General features: G+C 38.2%; 1 protein-coding gene across 7 annotated transcripts in view; it reads right to left on the minus strand.

The window, feature by feature from the left end:
• Window positions 1-27926, minus strand: part of LOC110386053 (leucine-rich repeat-containing G-protein coupled receptor 5) — a 328609-nt gene that overhangs the window by 131733 nt on the left and 168950 nt on the right. For 6 of the 7 annotated variants that reach the window (XM_038021804.2, XM_038021805.2, XM_038021806.2 and 3 more), the window contains one exon: window positions 10363-10416. In XM_038021804.2, coding sequence (XP_037877732.1) covers window positions 10363-10416 — 54 coding nt within the window. Of the gene's footprint in view, window positions 1-10362; window positions 10417-21076; window positions 21137-27926 lie in introns of those variants that run through there. The other variant, XM_062668387.1, reaches the window with a different exon arrangement.

Consider the following 27926-nt stretch of genomic DNA (forward strand, 5'->3'; position numbering starts at 1 on the left):
GATGTATGGTAGGATCCCTTTGTCTTTCCAGTTGGAAAAATAGAACATCTACTCAATTTTTTTGATAGTAGCCGCAACGTCAAATGTTTGAATTTTCATCAATGAAATCTTGAAACTACTTAACTAAATTTCGTTTTTCTGAGGTCCTTAAGATGAATAAGTTTGCATAATACGTATTTTTGAAGAGTTAGGTCAATTTTCATGTCCGACATATTTTTCCAATTTTTTAACTAAGTTTAAGTGAACATTTTGATATGAAGTTGGATAACCGTAATTATCTACTCTTAAAATTTTAATCGCGTTGTTAAAGGTCTTTTGGTCTCCCATTATGCCAATTAAAAATAGAATATAATCAGGAAGATGCCCACAATATTTATAATTACATTGTTTATATCTGTTTCTCGTAGTGCACGTGTCTGTTCCAGTGCACGTGTCGGTTTCACAGCACGTGTTACAATAACATTACGATCAAAAACCTTGGTTTGAGAGAGATTGTTCACTCTTCCGTAACTATTGCGTGGTTAATGTTTTGGTTAGTTTAATAGCAGTCTTCATTTTGCTTTTTTCCTACCTTAGCTAGCTAACTTAGCTAGCTAACTAGCTAAGGTAGTCTTATGTAAGCATCACCGAGCGAGTACGTGAGCTCACGGGGCTCTAACCTGTGGACATTGCTAACACTAGCCCTAGAAAGAGCAGTGCTTCACAGAATCTACCATCGCATCGGGAACGCGACCCACTGAGAAGATTCGGCGAGTAACTCAGTGGGCTGTGTCTGTGGGTTAATTTACTCGCAGAACCCTTCAACGCGAGTGACGGGAAGGGTGACCTGTGCTGGAAGTACATAAAAGCACCCATAGTGGATCGGGAGAATCCGAAATGGCGTGATGTATACTAGCAATTCTTCTTCTTCGTCACTTTTTTCATTGCTGAAGGTCGTGTCCCTGAAACTTGACGGTGGCCTGTCTCGTGAGCTGTTTCCACCTCGTCCGGTCCTCAGCTTCTCGAATGGTGGTTGCGACTGGCAGCCCAGTTAGGGCGGTTATTTGATCACACCAACGGCTATACTATACTAGCAATTAGTTTAAGTATAATCCATTTTATTTTGAAAATTTCGGGAAAACTTTATAGCTAGACTGTTTGAATAATTGTCCATGATTGCAGGAATCGGTGACCGTTCACTAGTTCTGCTTATATCCCCAGCCCCAATAACAATTATTTTAATCAAGGTACTGCATAATAGCTTGAGATGTAGCCTAGAATACTGCCACTCCATTCTCGAGAGTGTCGTAAATATGACTTAATGTTCCATCGAAGAACAAACAGCAATATTCTCTGAGTATACCAGCATATTGATATCACTATCGGCATTGATTGGTCGCAGAATGTATTGCGAAGCTATTACCATCATTCTGTATATTTCTATTTCTGTTTATTATTTGTAGTAGAATGGGATAGCCGTTAGCAAAACGCTGTTCGCCGACATTGACGTTATAGTCTCAATCGGTTCCAGGAATCACTACATACCTAGAACCCCGAGTTCGTCTCTTTGTGTTGATAGCCTTTCAATATTCTTACGAAAATAGTAAGTATAAACTTTTACGATGGTCTTTCTGAGATTCTGACTGTTATTAAATTTACGATTTTTGGCCAAAAGCCCCGTAAACTTTTTCTGCAAATACCCACATTTCGATTATTTACGAAACCCTTTCTTTAAGTTCGAAGTATTTAAACTAATACGGGAGTCTAAATAAGGGATGCTAGTAATCAGGGGGCGCTCGCTACACAGGGGAGTAAGTACCCCTTGTGTTCCCTTTGAGAATTGCACATGTTATAAAGGTTGTGAGTATCAAAATTGACGGGAGATTCTGTGGGTAATATTACCGTTTTTTTTTTATTGCCAAAAAATTTTAGTTTTTCATTCTTCAATGATTAAAAGAACGGTTGCTGGTACGAGGCTAAACGTGAGCCTAGTGTATGAAGAAAAAAATCACTTGTTTACGTGAATTGTGGCCTAATAACGATTCTTGAAAATAATTATTAAATCATCCACGACCACGAAAACTGTAAAATATTCTAAACGTTGGATATAACAAAAAATACATTAAATACAAAAAACGCCTGGTAAAATCGTAAAAGTAGTTTCATGTAAAAATACTTTATAAACTACAAACAAAATCCAGATTAATTCGATAGAATTAACTTTCCGAATACACATTTCGAACAATCTAACATGTCGGAGAGAACACAAAGGCACAAAATCGCTAGAACTAAACTCAATAAATAAGTTTATCTATTCATAGGTACCACATATTTTATGAAGCCATTTAGAAAGGCCTCGATTTCTCGCAAACTAGACTTCCTTCGTAAGCCGGGAATGAATGAGGTGAAGGATACACTAGGAAAAGGATTTGTTGTCGAACTTTTATATCAAGATAAAACAAGAATACAATTTCAATTTATCTCTCATAATAAAATTGAAGGTAATATCAAATAAAATAGTGTTTACTTGAAAAACAATAGCTTGGAAAGGGATAATGTATAAATAGAAAATAAGTTCAATATATCTTCGTAATTGAAAGGAAATAAGCCGAAAAGAAAGACGTGGCAACGGATTCGACTTGAAGTACCAGGCTCACAGCGGCCTCAGGAGTTTCATTAAACAATCTGGTGTTTAGTAGGGGTGCGCCACACTTGACAGATGGGACGTCCCCAGCGCACGGGTCGCGGTGTCTTAGGTCTCATTTGAACTCGATCCGTTTGACGTTAGTTACGGGAGCGAAGGGGACAATTGAGGGGCGGCAGCACGCCGGGACCGACATGGCTTTTATGGATAATTTGCGCAAAGGAATCCGTTTTTAAAGACGGTACGGCAGGGACAATTTTACTTTCCACTTCCAACAAAGAAACTTCGGTCGAGTTTCAGTAATGAGACGGGTCGCAAACAAGTTTTTACAATTAAGGTCCCGATCGGGAGGACTTTTGGAATTTTATTGATCGAACTTTTACAATCACTTGGTTTCCCTTTCTTTTTTATTTTTAAACTTTCGCGTCACCCGTAACGTGATCCGATCGTAATCTCGAAACTAAATTGAATTACAAAATGTTATACTCGATCCTGTTACATCAAATTCATTATTGGAATTAAAATTCTTTTGTTCAATGATTGTTTCTGTTCTTCTTATTGTAATCTTTATTCGTTACTTAAGTAACTTTTTTATCGTTTTAAACAGTTTTAGCTGTTTAGCTAATGCTTGTCTATTTGAATCTATATTTTAGTGTAGTTTTGTGAATAGATTCCGTTTTTTGCGTAAACGTGTGATGATCACCTCGTGTATATTTGATTACCTTGCCTTTGGAATCACAGCATGAATGCTGCCATCTTGAAACATAAGTTAAGCTCTCAACTATTATAAAATACATGTAATAGTGATGTTGCTGTACCTCAAAACATGTTCCAAAAAAGATAGGATGGACTGCGTGAAAAAGTATAGACAAGAGAAGGGTGTGAGTGGAGAGATGACGTATGATAGGCCTGAATGGAAAAAAGGGGACAAGCTGCGCCAAGCCCACACAGCGGGATTAGGGCAAGAAGAACAAGCGATGTTGTTGTGCTAAGGTTCAAATCTTACTACCAATGTTTTAAACAAAATCGTAGGTATTTACTGACACTAAGACGCATTGTGAGTCTTCAGGTATCATAGAGCTTATTTATGCCACAGAGCACGGTCAAGTGTCCGACAACAAAGACTTCGGACTCCAAATCTCAAGGTCATCGTTGGGTAGGTTCCATTAAGCAATTTAACGAGAAATTACTGGCCTAGTATTTTTATAGAACCCATTCATACAAGAGGTCGCAAGTTCTCAAGTATGACACTGCTCACTAAAATATTCTACGGCTTTTAAATAAAACTTTAGATTGTTCACAAATATCACAACAGAGCGGCTCCGTACAAAACGATGATTTCGTATACTATTTCAAATTAACATTCTTTTTGTTTAGTCAACAAAATAGGGGTAGACCACACATTATCTTTGATGTATTGGTGTCGGAGGTTAACTAAAACGTTGAGATAACAATATCCGGGCGCCGGCGATTTGTCCGCTCTGTATGCGATCGGTCCCTAATTAAAGCTATCTGAAGAAAGCCACTTGAGTGATGGGCGCTAAGTGTATGTGTTATCTGGAACATCATCGAGGTCGTATGCGAACGTTGTTAGTTTTTTAGATACATATCGACGCTTGAAAGGCAAACGTGACTAAGCGACAATGCGTGAGCTTTACAGTAGACTAATTTAAAGTTGAAATACCTGAAAACAAAATTTATTTTAACGAATCTAGCTGTAGAAGATTCTAACTAGTAGCTGTAGGATTGAAACGACTTTAATAGACCTAGAAATATATATTTTTTGCGCATCGAATATATTTATATATCATTTATGTACAAAGCAGTTATTGTCGCTTAGTCACTTTTGCCTTTCAAGCGTCGATATATATGATAGCAAAACGAAGCTGTCTGTTTATAAATACGAGTGCTACTTTCTCAACGTCAGTCCGTGGTAGTAATATGATCTGTGGATTGATTTTTTGGCGTAAATCGACAGGTGAGCTCTTGGATACTATATATAACTTCTTAAACAGCCGTTTGGTTAAAAAAAAAGATGAGCGGTGTCGTGGGACACCGGACAGGAACGAAGTTCCTTATTATAGAAATATTAAAGTTCTATACGAGGTGTAAAGAAAATAAAACTGGAGGTTTCGCAACAACCCGCGGTCATTCGGTAACGTGCGAACTTATTGTGGTACACTTCATTCACGGTTGTTTGCATAAAAGTTAGTCTCCCAAAGGTCTTACTACCGCTTAGCTCGTACTCTCAAATCGGATACGGTAGTAACTATGCCCCCCCTCGTAGGCCCCTCAGGCCGACTCGCGGCGTTCGATGATGACGAAAAAGCAGAGCTGCTGGCCGATACATTGCAAACCCAGTGCACGCCCAGCACTCAATCCGTGGACCCTGTTCATGTAGAATTAGTAGACAGTGAGGTAGAACGCAGAGCCTCCTTGCCACCCTCTGATGCGTTACCACCCGTCACCCCGATGGAAGTTAAAGACTTGATCAAAGACCTACGTCCTCGCAAGGCTCCCGGTTCCGACGGTATATCCAACCGCGTTATTAAACTTCTACCCGTCCAACTCATCGTGATGTTGGCATCTATTTTCAATGCCGCTATGGCGAACTGTATCTTTCCCGCGGTGTGGAAAGAAGCGGACGTTATCGGCATACATAAACCCGGTAAACCAAAAAATCATCCGACGAGCTACCGCCCGATTAGCCTCCTCATGTCTCTAGGCAAACTGTATGAGCGTCTGCTCTACAAACGCCTCAGAGACTTCGTCTCATCCAAGGGCATTCTTATCGATGAACAATTCGGATTCCGTACAAATCACTCATGCGTTCAACAGGTGCACCGCCTCACGGAGCACATTCTTGTGGGGCTTAATCGACCAAAACCGTTATACACGGGAGCTCTCTTCTTCGACGTCGCAAAAGCGTTCGACAAAGTCTGGCACAATGGTTTGATTTTCAAACTATTCAACATGGGCGTGCCGGATAGTCTCGTGCTCATCATACGGGACTTCTTATCGAACCGCTCTTTTCGATATCGAGTCGAGGGAACCCGCTCCTCCCCACGACCTCTCACAGCTGGAGTCCCGCAAGGCTCTGTCCTCTCACCCCTCCTATTTAGCTTATTCGTCAACGATATTCCCCGGTCGCCGCCGACCCATTTAGCTTTATTCGCCGACGACACGACTGTTTACTATTCTAGTAGAAATAAGTCCCTAATCGCGAAGAAGCTTCAGAGCGCAGCCCTAGCCCTAGGACAGTGGTTCCGAAAATGGCGCATAGACATCAACCCAGCGAAAAGTACTGCGGTGCTATTTCAGAGGGGAAGCTCCACACGGATTTCCTCCCGGATTAGGAGGAGGAATCTCACACCCCCGATTACTCTCTTTAGACAACCCATACCCTGGGCCAGGAAGGTCAAGTACCTGGGCGTTACCCTGGATGCATCGATGACATTCCGCCCGCATATAAAATCAGTCCGTGACCGTGCCGCGTTTATTCTCGGTAGACTCTACCCCATGATCTGTAAGCGGAGTAAAATGTCCCTTCGGAACAAGGTGACACTTTACAAAACTTGCATAAGGCCCGTCATGACTTACGCGAGTGTGGTGTTCGCTCACGCGGCCCGCACACACATAGACACCCTCCAATCCCTACAATCCCGCTTTTGCAGGTTAGCTGTCGGGGCTCCGTGGTTCGTGAGGAACGTTGACCTACACGACGACCTGGGCCTCGAATCAATTCGGAAATACATGAAGTCAGCGTCGGAACGATACTTCGATAAGGCTATGCGTCATGATAATCGCCTTATCGTTGCCGCCGCTGACTACTCCCCGAATCCTGATCATGCAGGAGCCAGTCACCGTCGACGCCCTAGACACGTCCTTACGGATCCATCAGATCCAATAACCTTTGCATTAGATGCCTTCAGCTCTAATACTAGGGGCAGGCTTAGGGACCCCGGTAACCGTACTCATCGAACTCGACAAAGAGGTCGACGTGCAACCTAACCCATGCATCAGCCCGCTGAGTTTCTCGCCGGATCTTCTCAGCGGGTCGCGATTCCGATCCGGTAGTAGATTCATTCGCGAAACAATTGCTCTTGAGTTGTTAGGTCTCCTTCGGAGGCGCTCGGGCAGTTGTTAGCAAATCCCACCCCTCTTGGCTGAGCCTTTGCTCGCCCACCTGTCCTGGTGAAACTGGAAAGGCCTTCGGGCCACCAGTAAACTTTCAATCATAAAAAAAAAAAAAAAAAAAAAAAAAAAAATAAAAGTTAGTGTATTGCGCAAACGAACGCTCTGAGATCGTGGTCAATGAATGATAAAAAAATATGTTATTTTTTGTACGTTATTACAAAGTTTAGTCGTATACTGTGTGCATTACTAATAAAAATCTTACGTTACGGACGTTTTTTCCCGGTGAGGATACCCCTCTTCATTGTACTATAAGGAACTTTGTTCCAAAATAAAAAAAAAAAAACTTTGTGTCAGTTTAAATCTAGTTCCTTCCACAATTCTATTTTTAAATTTTAAATTTGACAAGCGTCTAAAGAGAGACGTGTATCGAGTCAATAGTAAGTCAGCAAATAGAGTCTAGTTAGGGGCCCAGATAGCGCATTAAGCTATGCGGAATAGCCTATTGTTTGAACGAGGCTGTACAAATAGCTTTTAGCGTTTCCTGCAGTTGACCTACTCTGCTGTTCGCTACAAGCATTTTGGTTATGCTAGCCTGAAATTGCTAACGAATATATATTTCGTAAACCTATTTTAGAATATTTTGATTAAACTAATTTTAATTTTTCAAGACACTCCATAGTTTTATTTTTCAAAAAAGGAATAGACGAACTCTATTGTATTATATAATTTACAGTTTCACCTCGCCGTTATTTTTTTTAAGAAATTTCGATTACTTTACAATTTCCGGAACCATAATCTCTTAAGTGTAATTGAAAGTTTGGATCACAAAAATCTTCAAGCCTACCTAACTGAATCCGGTACTATAAGTACCAGTGGTCACGTACATACAGACAAATGCATAAATTCACTGATCAGAAAAACCAACGGTTCAATAGGTTAGGTTGTCAGAGAGTTCAGTCCCAATAAACATCATAACGCGGACACCTATTTGAAGACATGAGCTCGAAGAATGAGCCGTTTTATGTAACAGCTGATTCATTCACTAATTGAGTTTAAACACGCTATTGCTTCGGGCAGAAGAGGCACGAGGGACCAATATATGCGATTTTACGATACGCCCTACCACCAGTAAAGGTATCTAATGGTAAATGTGATTGGGACAATGTTACTGCCCTACACCTAAGAGAAAACAGATGCGATGGTAATATTCTGGTCCTAATGGGTGGTTCTATTAAGGCGCGTCTATAAATACGACCAATAGCAAACCAAGATGCACGTTTTATCCATCACCTAATCCCACAATCGTTCCAGCCACTCTCCTGAACATACGAGCAGCGTTCGGCGTCTGCTCTGGGAACGATGCTCATTTATTTCGGCGATAAGTGCCCGAGCTCAGATGTGCAAAGTGCGAACACACAGTGCCGGAGATATTTTGTTGTTCACAGCACACATTTTAGTAGTTTTTTGTCCATTTACTCCCGGTCTCGCGTACAAGAGGAGGATTTTTTAAAAGCACTCTGCGCTATGTGTGTGCTAAGTCCCGAAACGAAATCCAAATAGGATTCAATACAGATAAAATGTGTTTGGAAAACTACGCAGATCTGTATTCGAAATTTTTTTTTTTTATAATATTATCTGGGTCCGTTTATTTTATTTCTTTGTTTTTAGTTGTTCGAGCAGAATGAAGTTAAGTAAAAAATTTCGTTTTATGCCTGTATTTATTATACTATAAGGAAATTAAAATGAAAAAAAAAACAAACAGGATTGCAGTTTTGAATAGGGACCGAATTAAACAGTTAAAAAAATATTCAAATGTTTTAAATTAAAATATTAAATTAATATACTTGTTTTTCAAGGCCAAAAACATTTTGATACATAATTTTTCATTAATACATTTTACAATTTATCAAATTCATAAGATTTTTCAAATTTCCCGCTAAGACATAATGTAATCACGATCACCGTATGTATGGTGGACAGAATTTTCCAACAATATTAACAGAATATGAAAGTTGTAGTCGACAGTTTTTTGCTTTAGAAAATACATATTTTTTATATTAATGATAATTATCCGACCTCTGTCAAAATTATCCCATCATTAGCTAAGCTCGTAATTTTCTGAACACATTTGTTAGTAAGCTCACTACAACTTTGGCGGTCATTGTTTTGTATCGGCAAAGCACGTTGTTGAACAGAAAATGCAATTTAATTTTAAAAAGCCAATTTTCATTCCGCGAAAGAAACAACACATTATTTTGTCTCCAAAACAATTGTGATCGTAATAATATTTAATGAGCTAAACAAAATATTGTTCTCATTTACGAAAACAATAACGGGAAACGGAAAAACAAAAGAGAATGTCTTCGAATCAGTTTACCTTGCTCATAATATCCTTCCCGGGTTATTTTAATACATAAATTGTAACAAAAGACAAGAGGAAACCGCGACCGAAACTTAAAATCGAGGTCCGAAACTCCGTTACAAAGTCAGGAAGGAAAAGTCCCCAAAGTTTGTCCGAAAAACCGGGAAAAACCCGAAAATTTAAGGCCAACATTCTGTTTCCGCCGGCCGAGGGACGCCCGCGTAAATATTATTCGGGCCTCTCCTTTTATTCTTTTGTTTTAGACCTTTTATTATTTGGCGGCCGAGGTGCGCGCTCTCAGCCCGATTCGCGCTTCCTAGGAACTCAAAACGACATTAACACACGGAACAGCCCTCGAAACAATACGCACTGACCGGAAACGATTCCGCGAAACATAACGAACGATCCCGAATGAGGTTTTTAAAAAGTTTTCGAATAATTTTAATTTAAAGAAACAAAGAACAAAAGTCTAATTTACGTTTTTCCCTATAAGGAAACGGACCCTCTCCGAGAGAGTAATTGACAAATTCGTACAAATACAAATAGTATATAAGGTTCACTTATTTCTTTTCTTGGACGCGGGGGGAGCGGGGGCCGAAACGTAATTAGCGTTGTTGGATTTGAAGACGGCATCCGATACATTCCTTGTCTCGACGTAAAGTCGGAATTTTATACAAGAGAATTCCGAAAGCGAGATACTATTCGTTTTATGAAAACTGTCCCCCTCTCGTTCGAAGGGAATAAAGCAAGGAGTCGCCGTAATTTGTGCTCTTTGAGTGATTCGGGCGTGATCGGGCGGCAGATGGCGCGATATTGGACGTTTTAGTTTTATGCGTGGGGCCCTGCAGAAAATGCGGACCTTCTCGAGAGTCGTAAAGAAAAAGGCTATTGTCAAAAACTAAGACAGATACGGCTTTGGATATATACCGATCGATTGATAAAAATTAATTTATTTAAACACTAGATACATTTTAAATTTAAAAGTGCTGTTAAATTAGTAAAATACTTAATTTTCTGTTGACTTCAAATTAGTTATTTAAAATGAATTTAGTTCACTATAGAATGATAGAGCATTGACAAGAAAAAAATCAGGACCCATCTATTCGCGAGATGGTTGAGTCAATATTTTATTCTCGTTACGTCCCTGCGCCTTTGAACATGATGTTCGGTTTAAATTTAAGACGAATAAGCAGAACGAAGGATATTGTGCATTGTACGAGGCTCCCACTGAAGTACTTACCGCTCGCATGATGTACGCTTCTAGGCTGTTAGCTACATTCACTGTGTCGGTTGTCTGAAAAGAAGAAAATAATACGTTTAGTTGACATTTTTTAACTAAATTCAAAGGACTAACATTCATTCATTCACATTTTTACTGGTGGTAGGACCTCTTGTGAGTTCGCACGGGTAGGTACCACCGCCCCGCCTATTTCTGCCGTGAAGCAGTAATGCGTTTCAGTTTGAAGGATAGGGCAGCCGTTGTAACTATACTGAGACTTTAGAACTTATATCTCAAGGTGGGTGGCGCATTTACGTTGTAGATGTCTATGGGCTCCAGTAACCATAAGTGGTTACTGGAGCCTGATATTAAGATATCAGGTGGGCTGTGAGCTCGTCCACCCATCTAAGTAATAAAAAAAAAATCATATTCCGTATCCACAAAAACCGAAACGTCAGAAATATTTAAATGACAATAATAAAGGCGAGATCAAATGAGATTGAAAGCAATGCGAATAACGTTACCTAATCTGCTGTCAATCGCAAAAAGACTTTAGAAGGGCACATCATAATAAAGGTTTCCAATCAATTTTCATAAAACAATATTGTAATTTTTGGTTAATAATAAAAAAATATTTCACCTAAAAACTGAAACGTTTTTGAATTTTTTCGTGCGACAGCTATTTCTGTATTAACTCTCAATAATAATAAATAAATAATAAATAATAATAATAAATATTTACTAACAATCACGCCACGTTAACTGGTCCCGTGGTAAGTACGTAAAGAGCTTGTGTTACGGGTAGGTACCAGATAACGGAAATAAATGTAAGATTTTTATTAAACACATACGTATATTTAATATACATCCATAACCCTGGAAAATACATTTTATATTTATCACACAAATATCCTCCCTTGGCGGGATTCGAACCCGTAACCCCCTTGTGTAGTGACCATGTCACTTACCACTATACCAGACGGCCGTTAGATAGATTTCTTGCCACTATATTACATTGAATTTTATTTTAATTCTATTGTTTTTTATTTAACCTGATTTGCAAACACGCTTACTTAAGTATATATGTATTTTTGGATAAAACTTCAAACTGTTGTACCAACAATGTTGACATTACGAAACAGTTCGAACCTAAGAAGCATTTGAAGTAATTTCAGAGACACCTGCTCACAAGATTTAGGCAGAGAAATATCGAAGGTAAAGCGCCTTTTTCTATTTTCCGTTCACATTATGTTTAGCAGGAGCGTTAGGTTAATAAATGATGTTCAGATGTTACGGCGCCCAGGTGTTTCAGAAGGCTGTTCGGGCGACAAAGCGAACCTTTCATCTCGACGTATCGTCTAAGTCTTCATTCAAGGTCGATGGATTTTTACTGACTTGTTTCCTTATTTATTTCCTGAGTGTTTTTTATTCCGTTATTTTTATTTACTGGTGGTAGGACCACTAGTGAGTCGCGCGGGTAGGTACCACCACCCTGCCTATTTCTGCCGTGAAGCAGTAATGCGTTTCGGTTTGAAGGGTGGGGCAGCCGTTGTAACTATACTTGAGACATTAGAACTTATATCTCAAGGTGGGTGGCGCATTTACGTCATGCATGTCTATGGGCTCCAGTAATCACTTAACACCAGGTGGGCTGTGAGCTCGTCCACCCATCTAAACAATACAAAAAAAAAGATAAACTAGCCGACATAGATATGATATGTAGAGTGCTGTTGACGATCATAAGGTCTCAAAGGACATATTATTATAGACTAAATGACACGAAATGGACGAATCATTAGAACTTCTACTTATACTACCTATGGAGACTATTCACCTTATCAATAATAATTATGTAATCATTAAAATTTTGGCATTTCACTTCACTTTGGTCGTGAAAATTGTTCTTGAATACGTGCTAGGAACGTATTTTCTATCAATTATTAGAAACCTCATTACGGATTATGGATATCGGCATGGTTGCAGTACTCAGTACGAGTATATTGTCGAATCTTTTAGGCTACGAAAATCATTATATTAAACACTCTTGTTTATTGACAATAAACTTCAAACACTACTGAAAGACACAAAATATAACAGTGGCCTGTGATTTTTTAATAGCACGAATGTATCAGGTTTGTATTTATATCAATTAAATTTATATTTGTCTATTTAAGAAGGAAATTGTAGTCTAATACTATCTATGACAGGCACATTTTTTAACATTCTGATATTGTATGTACCGTAATAAAATTACTTTACCAGTAACAAACGCAATTTCTCATAACTCAAAAGATATATTATTTCTGTTTAATCTCTTATTCACCGCTTACTGCATATAAAACAATAATATAATACCGAGAGACTTCTGTCCATATATCACGAGAGAAGCCGGGACATGTTGACATGTTTTTTTTTCTTTTTTTTTGCGGCCGCTCTGGGCTAGGCGGTTAGCGGCGAGTCGCGTGTATACTCTGTGGTTTTATTTCTTTTTTAATGCGTCAACGATGCATTGTACTTTTAGCAATTTAAATGTGTGTTGAGTGTTATTATTTTTGATAGATCTAAGGCTGGTGTCTGTAAGGAAATGTTAATGTTTTTTTTTAGTGTTTGGTGAATCACAGAAATTAACGCTTGGATAGATGATTTCTGAAAAACAATTATGAGTGGATTTGAAAAGTGGTGTTACCATTTATGGGCTATTTGTTGTTGATAAATAAATAAAAAACAGCAGTCGAATGGAATTTCACGATTAAATAAATACGATTTCATAGTCTTGCTTAACATTTTTGCACAATATTTAGTAATAATCTTAGACGATCTCTTTTGCTAAAAGATTGTTCAAAGTGAAAATTCCAACTGTACTCACTTAAAAACGTTTTTTGAACGTGCGCTCCCTTCGATATATTGTCGAATACTGGTTCTTCACTGGAGTGAACGACCAAAATAACCTAAGGAGGCAGTTATTAAAATGCCGCAAATACAAAATGCTTCGTGTAACGATATTTCATTTTTGATTTATATTTCGTTGCTGTCTGTACAAACGTGTACGGTGAGTTGCGTGTGTAAAATACCTTTGTGTAGGGTAGCAAAACTTTGTTTTTTTTTAAGACATACCCTGGTACTATTACCATGTTGTCAGAGGGACTTATACCTTAGTAATTTATCTGAATATATTTATAATAAAAAAATGTCGAGTCGAAGACGATTTCAGTCTTCTTCAGTTTAAGATAATTTCACTGTGGTCTCTAAACTCATTAGTCTATACTTTAGAGTTTATTTAGTATAGACTAATGCCATCATAGAGTACAAGATATTTCACAGATACCTGAATCTCGCTAACGACATTTCTAAGATGAGCTTACATAATTACAAGCTCTCAATAACAACAATCGGACTGTCGGTCTACCGAGCAATTTCATCCGCTCGGTGGAAGATCTTCAATTTCTCGTTTCCCGCGCCTGTTACAATCTTCACCCTATTACCGAATAAGCAATGAAAATAACCCACATAGTAACGCGACATGATAGATGTAACCAACACAAGCTTTTTCTAACCACACCCGTATTTCAGGCTCAGTCACATTCAAACCTTGAATATCCTACCTACATTGTTTTAATTTTTTTTTATTGCTCAGATGGGTGGACGAACTCACAGCCCACCCGGTGCCAAGCGGCTACTGGAGCCCACAGACATCCACAACGCAAATGCGCCACCCACCCCGAGATACAAGTTCTAAGGTCTCAAGTATAGTTACGACGGCTGCCCCACCCTTCAAACAGAAACGCATTACTGCTTCACGGCAGAAATAGGCAGGGTGGTGGTACCCACCTGGGCGGACTCACAAGAGGTCCTACCACCAGTAACTCTAATAACTTGTATCTCTAATAACATTATTTTTACGATTGTCCTTAAATCTATTTAGCGTGGCAACATTGCCGTATGTCCAGACACGTCGCGGCGTCGCGGAGACCGCTAAACTTATTTATACCGGAGAAACAGGTATTAGGAAGTCCCAGGAGAATAGCCTCAAGCCGAGTCGCTAGTTACAGTGAGCCGGGAAAGTAAATAGCCACATCGGTTCGAAGGGTGACGAACTCGGGTCTTGCGTAAATATGTATATTTATGGCCCCTAAGCTCATTTAATGTAATAATAGTTACAAACTATACAACGTGGTCGGGCGTGTTGCAAGTCTTTAATAACTATCCATCGGAAATGAATTATGCACCAGAAACACACATGTGTGAAGGAAATGAGGAACAAAGAAAGCGATTCTTCAATTTTACGTCTCAAGGTGGATAACATAACTGTTTTGGTTGATAGTGGCAACTGGATATTAAGTGAGCTATGCGTCGTCTACACAAAATGGCTACAATGTTAAACTAGTATTCATTTTGTTCGTATTGATTTACGATTTTTATGTGCGACACACATAAATTCAAAATTGTTCTTGAAAGAAGATCAAAGGTCTTCTTCTTTGTCGATATCACTCTTGACAGAGTGATCGTCGTCTTTACTTCAGGTGTTTGTGGTAAGCTTCACAACACGCCGCCACTCTTCCCTGATGCGTTCATATGAAGAGCCATTTATTGCCGCTTCTACCGGTAAGGTAAACATTCGGAATTGTGATATTTATAATAATTAAAAAACTTAGTGTAATTACTATTTAAATGGACCTTATATTTGTAGAACGACGCTGTGAATAGTTTTTTTTTTTCCTGCCCCATTGAAACGTGATCACACTACCAACCCTGTCATCATCGGAACAGAGAGAATACTAATCGCAATCCACTAGTGTAGGTTAGGCCTTAACAGTCGGTTTAAGGTAGGTGCTAACTTAGCTCTAATTGGAGATGAACAAAGGCGGGCGGGAAAGCCGGAAACGACCGACTAATGGCCGCAGCATCTTTGTGAGGGATGCCGCTGTCTAAAGGTTCGACAGGACTTTCGAAGTCAGACAACGGAAATGAGCTGGATAATAACTTGGCTCTTTTCGTTTAAGCACAAGAGTTGAGAATTGAAATAAGCGTTTACAGGTAATCTGTTGTTATTTTGCGCGCATTTATACGTGCGTGATGATAAGGGGCTTTGCGCCTTGAAAGCATGGTTTTCCTGGCGCTACGTGGTTATCGTTCACCGATACCATACCAAGACATTAGGCTTAAGATTCATGTCTCTTCTATGAAGGCTGTACTATCCTGTAAAATGAATTGGATTCAACGGAAAGATTGGATTGCATCAGAATCAACAACTATGAAGCCACACATACAAGGTCTCGACAATTGCACCAGTGATTATTATTTAGTTTAATTTGGATCATTTATGATCAAAAAGTGGGAAATTTCCTGAATTAAATGGTTGTTTAATCCTTCCGTGTTTCTGATTATGCGGATGACGCAGATTTTCCTAAACGCGAAGTTGAAATTTTGAGATTCGCACAAAAGTTAGTTCTGGATCTTAAAATATACTTAATAATTTCGTTATCTTAAATATAGTTCATTTATTTGAATTTTTCTGGTATTAATATTGCGATTCTTAAATTTGATATTTGAATGCTTAATGTACTTAAGATATCTATACAACCATCTTAAGGGTAGGATTTTACATAATTGAATTACAGATTGTATTAAAGATCCAACAGATAGAGTCCAAAGATAAGAGAAAATAATTCCATTGCCCTACCTAATAAATGATTTTCGTAAAAAGTAGATTGGACCTTATATGCTGTCGAGATTTGGTAAATAAATCGAACTGGAATGTATTTGTCGAATGTCAATACGCTAGTAATGTATTGGGATGTGGCTCCGACTATTGCTGCATCACTGAATCACTGTGGACTTGGTAGACCGTTTGTTTACAAGAAAGTAATTCGACTTTAGTAAGAAATATTTTAATTTCACATTTTTTTGCTCAATGTCGTGAATTACGTCTAAAGTAGTGACGTGATTCAGAAAAAAATCGGTTGTGTATAAAGTCGGTTTACTGACGATAGTTGAACGTGATGTGGCGCAACGCTAGCCATCATACAACGCAAGATAATTGACAGATGCCTGAATCTCACTTACGACATTTTCAAGATAAAGCGCATATACATATAAAAGTTCCGAACAACAACATTCGGGCCGTCGGTCTACCGAGCAAATATCACTCGCTCGGTGGAAGATCTTCCCAATGTCTTATATCTCTCCAAACGTGACAACGTCATAAGAAAATACTGATGGAATGGTTTCATTTTTCAAAAGAAAATTTTGAAAGAAAAGATGAAAGCACGAATATTCGAGAATATATCACTGAACATATATTTCATATCGAAAGAATCATTACCTTTATCGCCGCAATTATCGTTGCTATAAACAAATGACACCACATTCACTTTTCACTGAACTTCATACTTGACGAAAACATGTAAATGTATTATTGTAGTATAGCAGCTGTCCACGCGGATGCATCGCTCATTCAAGTAGGAGAGAGACAGATGTCGAACGCTGCCGAACGCGGAGGCCAATTGTGCCTCTTTGTCGCTTGTTGCGCGCTCTCGCTTGCACTTCAAGCCTTAAATGGAACGCCTCAGAGCCAGGTAACGCCGCATTAGTCATGTTTTTTCGTGCGTGCGGCTCCATCGAATTATAAGACGTTGTCACGTCAAAAAAAACCATTGGTTGCATTTAAATTAATTAAATTTAATCTTTCACTGTACGTTTCACTGTTATTACTCGAATGTATGTATAATACAATAAAGATATATTCAAATCATTCAAATATATCTGGCTTAAGCATTGTTTGATGAAATTTTAAGACCATTTTAAATTACAGCCTCGAATAAAATATACGCGATACGAATCGATTCCGTCGCATTGGTACGTCAACCAGTGCGTTTCAGCTCGATCCGGTTCGTTCCGGATTAGATCGGATTGGAGATCCGGCTATAAATACACATGCGGGCCATACTAATGCCATTGACGTACGCCGGATATATCTGCATTTTCGTACGCTAAGATTTCTGGGCTGTCAACTTCAGGGCTGGCTGTTAACGTGAAAAAGTTTAATAGTTAAAAGTTCAAGACGTATTTTTTTTGTCATTGAAAAGTAATTTACTATTTATTGACTAGCAAAAGACAGAAGGATTTGCTATAGCATAGTAGTAAAGAGCTCCAGTAATTTTGTTAAAGAAAAACGCTAACTAAAGCAGTCAACGGCGTTTACTCTCTCGGTCTTATTTACAGCAGATTCACAAAGATTGAGAGGCTTGCATTAAATATTCTATCTTTCTTCATCCCTATTTCAGCAGAGCGCTAACAGGCTGTCTCGACACCGAACACTACTCGCGTTTTGATTTACGAGCAAGCCCGGGTTATTACTGGACGACAAACTTGACGCAGCGTAGCCTGCGCGAAAATAGATTATGCAATAGTGACTCATCTCTTTATTATGGTGGCGTTGTTGCATGAATCGTCCATTTCGTTTTGGGGACGTGAGATCATAGAGATAGAGGACATGTGGTTTTGCTATTGTAAATTTTTATTAAGAGCTGTTATTTTCTATCTCTTTCTATAATAATATTAGTTGCATGGATGATAAACTGGGTAAAGTTAAGAAAGCGTTTCTTTTTGTGACGAAAATGGATTATTAGATCTACGTTCTAGCGTTCTAGTTTTTACTGGTGGTAGGACTCTCTTGTGAGTCCGCACGGGTAGGTACCACCGCCCTGCCTATTTCTGCCGTGAAGCAGTAATGCGTTTCGGTTTGAAGCGTGGGGCAGCCGTTGTAACTATACTTGAGACTTTTGAACTTATATATCAAGGTGGGTGGCGCTTTTACATTATGTCTATGAGCTCCAGTAACCACTTAACACCAGGTGGACTGCAAGCTCGTCCACCTATCTAAGCAATAAAAATAAATAAAAATAAAACGTATAATTTTAATTTACTCAACAACATTGGACACAGAATGCAGTGTTATGAAACTTGCATGTCGTCGGTCGGTATGGAGCGCGGCGGCGCTCGTGACAGCCCGCTGAATGCATAACGAATTTGACAGGTTTCGTCTGCGCCAGACATCCAGGGTAATACTACGTCAGTACACGCAATTTTCATTTCAAATGATTTGACGTCTTCCCTCGCATAGCATTCTTTGGACGTCGGACTTTGAGTGTGATTATTGTTTTTGTATTGCTAGTCATATAGTCACACTTTGGTACGTATGTAGGGCATTTTTCTATGTGCAAGGTGTCATATTCACTTATACATTTTACGCAAAGTAAAAGTAAACTAATCGCGGTTAATACTTGGTGAGTGAAAATTATTTGGTTCATGCCATTTGATTGTCTCTTGTACCTATAATACTGGGAATCCTAATTTGGGTTTGGATGCCTGTGCGCGATATGTTCCCAGTTTTTTTTTAATTTATTATCAATTAATAACAAAAATGGCATGAAGTTGTCGTGGCCTAAAGCATAAGACGTCCGGTGCATTCGTCTCTAGCGATGCACCAGTGTTCGAAAAATCAAACCCGCAAAATTACAATTTGCGTAATTACTAGTGGTAGGACCGCTTGTGATTCCGCACGGGTAGGTATCACCACCCCGCCTATTTCTGCCGTGAAGCAGTAATGCGTTTCGGTTTCAAGGGTGGGGCAGCAGTTGTAACTATACCGAGACCTTAGAACTTATATCTCAAGATGGGTGGCGGATTTACGTTGTAGATGTCTATAGGCTCCAGTAACCACTTAACACCAGGTGGGCTGTGAGTTCGTCCACCCATCTAAGCAATAAAATAAAATAAAAATTATATATCGTTATCAGCTTATCACATTATTGTATTCAAAAGAAAAACATTTGACACTATCTACGAATTTTATTCACAAATAGCATACAACTTGTTTTTCACCTTCGGATACGCTAAGTAGGCACTTCATAATAAAAATTGGCTTTGCTGATCGACTTGTTCCAGATCTCTCGAGCTAACAAGATTAATAATTGATGCGTACGCCATTATACACTGTATATTATGTTAATGCAAAAAAATATTTTCAGCGCACGGATTATCTTTATCACTTATCATTCTGCCTGCTAAACTTGTACACATGAAATATTAATTATTATTGTTATTATTTATTTTTGTAAGGTTTTTAGTTTTAGGTTCATTGTTAGAGTTGATTGCAGCAATAGATTGTATATTTAAGTGTTATTATCTATGATGATTGCGTCCCCGATAAAAAAAATCTCGACAAGACAATTCATTTTTTTTAAATACTTTTTTTTATTCACCTGTAGGTGAGTGATTAGCGTCGCCTATGGACTTCGGCAATGCCGTGGGCAGAGTCAAGCCGCTACCTACCGTTAATACTTTAGATTAATATACCACAACATGTGAAGGTAGATATTTTAGAAGAACAGTTACAGCTCAGTAGAAGAGTTATTAAATATGCAGAGAATTTTTTTTAAATTGAAACAAATAAAAAGCAGTTTTAATCAACTGCACTAAGGAAGCAGCATTGGGTGCGCCCGTGAACGGACACGTGATTCTTTTATTAAAACACTGCGAGTTTGTTTTGAGATACACACGGCTGCTCAGCACCGGATATTGGGCAGCGTATCGGAGCGCAAATTAAAAATTCCGGAAAAAAGCAGTATCTGAAACGGCCAACTAAAATAATAGATTGGATATTTCACATGCTTATTCCTGTATTCTTTTTTGTATTGTATTTTTCAATGAGATTTCTCCTCTATAAAACGATTTGATGGAATAGTTTGTTTGTAAACGGGAGGTGCGATTGGTTCTTGATAGTAATATTTTGTTGTTTAATAAAGATGCCTTGAAATGTTTCTGTTAAAATCCTACAAAACGTTATTATGTGGTATTACTGTTTAGTTTGTGTTTTTTTAATTCACAGAATATTAATTTTCAAATTCTATCTCTATATCACGGCCAACTAAAAGAATAGATTGGATAGTTTCACATGCTTATTCCTGTATTCTTTTGTGATTCTATATATGAGTCGACTATTATCAAAGCCGGCAATGTGACTTTTGGAAAATTATTGGTAAATCAGAAAAACGAATTATTGACTTTGTATTCCATTGGCAGTCACAAAACTCTTCGGAACAACATCTTAGATAAATAACAGGTTAACTATTAACCTTTATTTAATGTAGGTTTTGAACCGTATTCTTTGAAGGAGACGATTATATTCAAATCAATCTGTATTGACATATCAATAAAAAAAATTTGTCCAAATGCACAGATTGCCACCTTTGATAATAGACGACTCATATGTGAGATTTCTCTACTAAAAAAACGATTTGATGGAATACTTTGTTTGTAAAAGGGAGGAACGATTGGTTAATAATAATTGGTTTAATAATAATAATTGGTTTGTTTTTAATAAAGAAGCTTTGAAATTTTTCTGTTAAATTCCTACAAAACGCTTTTATGTGGTATTACTGTTTGGTTTGTGTTTTTTGGTTCACAGAATATTCATGTTCAAATTCTATCTCTATATCACACGTCTGAACTCACCGCATAGACTTCTTTTTCTTATTATCGAGATTTAAGTATTATTTTTACCTACTTTTGTCCACTTTTGTTCTTTATTTAAAAGACAAAATTGTATAGAATTTACCACAAATAATAATAGTTGTCATTTTCACTCACAATGCATCATTAAACTTAATATTAAATTAATTAGATCCATTATTAAACTTGCAAATATAACATTTATATAAAATGTAGGGAATACCTTTTTTTTGTTCTTTAGGCGTTGCTGATGTCCATGGGCGATAATGGCCAATCACCACAGTCTAAGCGGTATTGTCGTCTGTCTACAATGGAAACAAAAATCTCTTCTTACGTTCTTTGATTGATCATAATCTTTACTGGTGGTAGGATCTCTTGTGAGTCCGCACGGGTAGGTACCACCGCCCTGCCTATTTCTACCGTGAAGCAGTAATGCGTTTCGGTTTGAAGGGTGGGGCAGCTGTTGTAACTATACTGAGACCTTCGAACTTATATCTCAAGGTGGTGTCTATGGGCTCCAGTTACCACTTAACATCAGGTGGGCTGTGAGCTCGTCCACCCATCTAAGCTATAAATAAAAAAATGTATTGAGTACACGAGATATTAATCCCTACATTTTAAACACACACAAAAAAAATAACTTTTCGGGAAACAATTTATTTGTGGCCACTCAATTTCACTCCCCATAATTTGCGATAAAAAAAAATCTCGCGGTTCGAACCCTTACTTTAATAAACGGCAGTAACATCTTAAGGAAAATATTATTTTATTAAAATTGTCACGCCAGGTGAGAGGGTTCCCGATCTGATATCGCGAGACCGAATCAAAGTGCGTTGCCGAATCGAAGATATTTCAGCGGCCCACTTCACTTTACGAGAATTTCCCGATTTTTCCCCTCCCTTTTGCATACTCTTTGGTCGTGTCCCGGTTTATTGATCTATTGAATCGTTAGAATGGATTCGTAATGTGTTTTTTGGGTACGATTCTTTACTCACTGAGCTTGTTTTATTGTTGCGAAAATATACATTTATTTTTCTTCCTATTTTTTCTTTAGCTCAGTTAATGAAAGCGAAAGGAATACGAATCGAGAGTTTGAATTGAGACCGATTATAATATTGGTGGATTCATATGTACTTCTATTGATTAATTCTGGTTTACCTTTGCATTATTAGCCTAAGTATATATGAATTTACCTTTGCTTTGCTGGTTTTTTTTGTTCATTACAACTGAAGTTTTTGATAGGCCTCGTAGAATATGTTATGCTAACTACTCGTACTAATAAATAAATGCTAATACTATTGGACCAAGCGCTATGCGTGAGACGAGAACTGAGAGAGAGAGAGAGAGAGAGAGTTTTGAACTTTTTTCTGTTTAACAGAATAGCGACCGGTAGAATTACATTCCCGATCCTGCGGACAGAATGGAAAGCAGTCGACGTCGCCCCAAACATGTCATTTCGGATCCACCCGATCCACTAACGGTGCTTTTAGGCACCTCAAGCACCGGTCATCGTTCTCGTCGAAGCCGTCGCTTGCGACGAAGGGCTCGACGAGTAAATTAACCCTCAGACACAGCCCACTGAGTTTCTCGCCGGATCTTCTCAGTGGGTCGCGTTTCGGATCCGGCGGTAGATTCTGCGAAGCACGGCCCTTGCTAGGGTTCGTGTTCGCAACGTCGTCAGGTTTGAGCCCCGTGAGCTCACCTACTAGTTAAGGTTACGCTGATATAGCCTCTCAAGACTCTCAGCTATGTAGGAAAAAAAAGAAGGTAGAATTTCAATCACTTAATTACTCAACAGAAACGTAAAATATCGTCCAGATAACAGCCTAATTCACATGAATTTCACTTCGAACGGAAATAAATTCTAACACTTATTAAGATACCGCCCGTCGTCCTCGCGAGGTAATTATTTTAAACTACAAATTAATAATTCATAGCCAGAATAAATTACAATTGTTTTGTTTGTTGTTCAGAATTCATTAGGGACGTGTGGGTGGACTCGATACGGTTTTGTTGTGAAGGCTCTATTAATGTTGTCGCCTTGTTTTGAATGTACACATTTTATTTGACTAATATTGCTTGTAAAAACAAACTAATCAGTAAATGGGCTATGTGATGGTGCAAGGTGATCGCTGCCTGTCGTCAGGCTGGGTGTAGAATGATAGACATCATAAACTACTGAAGATCACGTCACTAAGAAGTATTAAATCTAGAATTTGTCAGGAGAAAAAGTACTTGAAAATGAATTGTATATATCAGGCTAGTTTTACTTCTTTTTGTTTTGTTTCATTGCTTATATGGCTGGACGAGCTCACAGCACACCTGGTTTTAAGTGGTTACTGGATAAAAATAGATTAATAAAAAAAAAAAATTAAGATTCATCCACAGTGCGTTTCCAGAGGTCTTTTTTGCCACGTACCATCCGGCTATGGAATGAGCTCCCCTCCACGGTATTTCCCGAACGCTATGATGACATGTCTTTCTTCAAACGAGGCTTGTGGAGAGTATTAAGCGGTAGGCAGCGGCTTGGCTCTGCCCCTGGCATTGTTGAAGTCCATGGGCGACGGTAACCACTCACCATCAGGTGGGCCATATGCTCGTCTGCCTATAAGGGCAATAAAAAAAAGCCCATAGACATCTACAACGCCACTCACCTTGAAATATAAGTTCTAAGGTCTCAAGTATAGTTACGACGGCTGCCCCACCCTTCAAATCGAAACGTATTACTGCTTCGCGGCGGAAATAGGCAGGGTGATAGTACCCACCAGCGCAGACTAAAATATACTTAATAAAAACTATAATAATTGTACGGCTTAATCCCGTCTTTTTAAAATTATTTCCGAACGTCTTCGTGATCGCGTACGACTGTAACGGTCTGTCTTAAATGCGAATTTAATTATCCACCCGCGAAATAATAATTTGGAATAATACTCGTGAATACTAAAGTATGCTTATTGAATGTTAAAGTGAGGACTAAAAGAAAAACGACAGGGAGTCTTGAGTAAAACCGCCGAAACAAACTCCGCGTGCTAGTATTTTTGTTATTTTGCGTGTGTATTTTTTTGCATAAAGAATATTAAGCATAAAAGGGACGGTATAATGAAAAGGTTCGGAGCAAAAACACTACACGCACATCGAGCTGAGTGAATTCCACAACGGCTGTTTAAAATTTTTGACATTACTATTCCAAAGCTTCTCTTACATAAGCATATACTAAAAGATATTACTAGTGATGTCATTTTTAGCTGTAAAACTGTTCAAATTTCTTTCAGCGGATTCCGGTAGATTACATGGGTGTATATAGTCTCTTTATGAAGGTAATAAAAACAATACAACTTCAGCCAATCGTGAAATCGGTATTAAGGGAATATTTTTGAATGTGATTATTTACCAACGACTTTTTAAGACAAAAGTTAAAAAAATAACGCACCAGTTTATGATGCAAAAATGGCTTTTTATCATCTATTTTTATTATACTAAAATAAATTGGTAATAAACAATACATTAAATGCACATTGAAATTACTAAGCTCTCACACGTACCTATATCCATTAGAATTCCCGTATTCCATCCAAAAATACCCCAAGTCCGGCGGCGTAATTTATCGAATTATCTCCGGTTATGTCAAGCAAAATGTCTCGGCGAACCTTTCTCGTAATAATCGACTGAGTATCGATAATTCACGTTGCACGTCACTATAAATCACCGAGACCTTAGTAGATAGTGATGCCCACGTTCTGCGGCCGCTGCGCGAATTTCCTAGATTCCAATTTTGATTACAAACTTTGCGAGTTAGAACAGAAGTTTAATTGTTTATTCGATTGTCTTAGCTGTTGAAATTTAAATTTGATATGGCATAAGATTAAAACCGTTTGCCCAGTAATGTTTTTGCCGGAAATACTGCGAGCTCTAAGCTCCGGTACCCGAGTGATAGTGTCTTATCCACGGTACCTAAATAGGTACCAACGACAGCTTGTCTATTTCTGCCGCAAAACACTCGTGAGTCTTAGTTTGAGATTGGCATTAGTGTGAGACAGCCATTATCCTCTAGAGTTGAGGCTTAGACATTGGTTTGAAGGTGGATAAATATTGAAATGTAAACTTTCTTCTTCTTTGTCTCCACTTTATCCCACTAGTTGGGGTCGGCCCAGCGAATTTTTCTATTCCGTTCTCTTCTATCAGCCATCATCTCAACACTCACTCCTCTTTCACACACTCCGCCCAAGTCTTCTTCGGTCGACCTCTTCCCCCTCTACCTTGCACTACCATTTCCATACATCTCATCTCCTAGTCACATGCATCTCCTCTCTATGCCTCATTGATGTGTACACCTGATAGAACGAAATTCTTAATGTAGGTAGGTAGCATCAAATTGGCCAGTGGTATTCCTCCTTTTAGGCATTGAAAAATGATCTTCATTATAAAGTTCTATATAATGGAATATTTCCAAGTATTTATAGTATGCAACTATAAATCACTGGGAACTTGTCAGATAGCCTTGCCTACGTTCAGTGGCTAGTCTACGTATTCGAGTATTTCACAAAGTTCCATGGAACCTACTGCGAATCCACGATGGTAATTAGATAAAATTGTGCACAGTTTCCTCTTGTTGAGGCTATTTGAATTGGCTTATACTTTTTTTTTTTTTTAAAGGGGCTTATTTGTTTATTATACTTAGCATTGTTTAGAGGTATTGACGACCATAGTTGGAATCATTTTTTCTTTTAACGATATTTTACATTTATATGTTATCCCTTAATGGCTGTGTAGGTCATCGGTGCCCAACACTAAATAATTTAAAGAACCTTAAAAAAATTATAATTAAAAAAAATTCTCTGTATTGACAGATTAAAGGTACTCGTAAATATATACGATTTTCATCTACCAAATTTTCATTTTGAACACTTAATTTTTGTTCCAATATTCCAATTAGCTATGTACCTACTCCACCTATAGCTATGATACACCGTATCTGTTTTTACGAGATAAAAGAAATTCGATTTTTAGCGACACAGATAAAACTGAATTACCGCCATAATCCTGAATGGTTTTTGCTCATGACAAATATTTACCTAAGGATTTTCTCGTGAGATAAAATTAATGTAAAATTTATAAAAATAGGCGAATGTAAAAGCTCCCAAAAATTGCTGTGCCATAAAGACAAATAGAAAAACGCGACAAAGAGGTCCGAGAAAACTAGGAGCAGACATTAGAAGCTGGACTGCGAGTCATCTGTGAAAATAGCTCAGGCCGTTGATAATTCAGTAATGATTACTGTTCTATTTATTATTCATGGTTTTTGGACTTTAATAGTTCCTAAAGACTATATAGTTCTGTCTTTCTCGTAATAAATATACCTTACTTGTGTAGTCTTCTTCTTCTTTGTCCTTCCTTACTCCCTACTAGGTGGGGTCGGCACAGCGAGTTTTTCTTTTCCCTTCTTCTCTATCAGACATCATCTCAACACCCACTCTTTCTCTCATAACGTCATTCACACAACCCATCCATGTCTTCTTCGGTAGACATCTTCCCCTTGCACTAACATTTCCTACCTAGTCACACGCATCTCCTCTCTAAGCATCACGTGTCCATACCACGCTATCAACAATCTATAAAATATACCTTACTTGTAGTATCTACTTATAAAATTTTGTTGTTAGAATTATTTTGTTGTTTTTTCATAAGCTCGTGAACAGGTAGCATGTTGTTTTGTTTAAAAGTTGCATTGTTGCATTGATACGATGCAGCAATGCAACTCACGCGATACTCACTGAGGCCTCAAAGTAATATTCTAAAGGAATCGCGGTTAGCACATAAAATTTTGCAGATAATAAATCGCGATTTTGTACGCGAAGTCTACTTGTTCGAGCCGGTCACCGAAACGAATGGAATCGTGCCAAATATCGTGAAATATGATTTTAGTCTGTTCAATTGAAACTGATTTACCGAAATGGTTTTTGATTTGATTCGATTTTTGATGATGTAAAGTTGTTTTTTTTGCAAAAAACTAAATAACTATAAAAAGATATCTAAATCATGTTAGTTCTTAGTACGAAAGAATAGTTAACGAAATTCAAATTTCGAAACAGCTTTTAGAAGTCATCTAAACTTTTAGAGGATGACGATTTAATTTTTAGGAATATCAAAATTTCCACAATTTCTAATAATCTTGATTTGATTTGATTGATCTTGGTGATTAATTCTTGTTAATTAGTTATCAGAAAATTCAGCAACCAATGGCAACCGCTAGGACTTTGCGACAACTTTATGTTTTAGGTTAGTGGGTCATGAGGGAATCGCCGGTCTTTCGCCTACGTGTTGATGGTTCAAGCGACTAAAAACATCGTAATAGATTGGAGCTGGAGAATGCTTTTGTGCAGATTCTCTTGCGTGGTCTCATCGGTTGATAATACCGTCCTGTCAATTTCTGTACCAAATCATTAATGCGTTTCATTCTGGAGAATTGGGTATTTATTATCCCAATGCAACCCAGACTTCAACCTGGGTCTAAAGGTGGACAAGCACCATCGTTGTCTGGTCTGGTCTGGTCGTAACTGGCGGTAAGTTGGTTTGCCCATTTAATCTTAAGATAACATTAAAAGCCTTTTAATAATTTTAAGTGCTACAAAATCCTACTATTTAAATCTCGAACTTTATTTATTGTCATTTAAAATTCACTTTCGTTAAAGAATTTTTAGATTTTCCTAATAAAAACAGAAATTTTAAAGCGTTTAAAACCGTAACAATTTTTACACCAAAAAGGCTAGAAACGTTTACAAAAACGTGCGATACCCTCATACATAAACAAGCGCTCGTGCCCGCTACAAGATGTACCAATAAAACTAGTTGTTTCCGTGTCGTCGTGCCGGGAATATTAAAAACATTTCAGCGCACGAACCTTGCAAAAATAGACTTAGTTCCGTAGCCTTAATAAAATTAAACTTATTTTCATAACGTCCGTTTTAACGTCCGTCTGGTGTAGTGGTAAGTGACATGGTCACTACACTAGGGGGTCGCGGGTTCGAATCCCGCCAAGGGAAGATATTTGTATGATAAATATAAGTGTCTTTTCC

The sequence above is a fragment of the Bombyx mori genome, chromosome 4, assembly GCF_030269925.1.
Source record: "Bombyx mori chromosome 4, ASM3026992v2".
Lineage (NCBI taxonomy): Eukaryota > Metazoa > Arthropoda > Insecta > Lepidoptera > Bombycidae > Bombyx > Bombyx mori.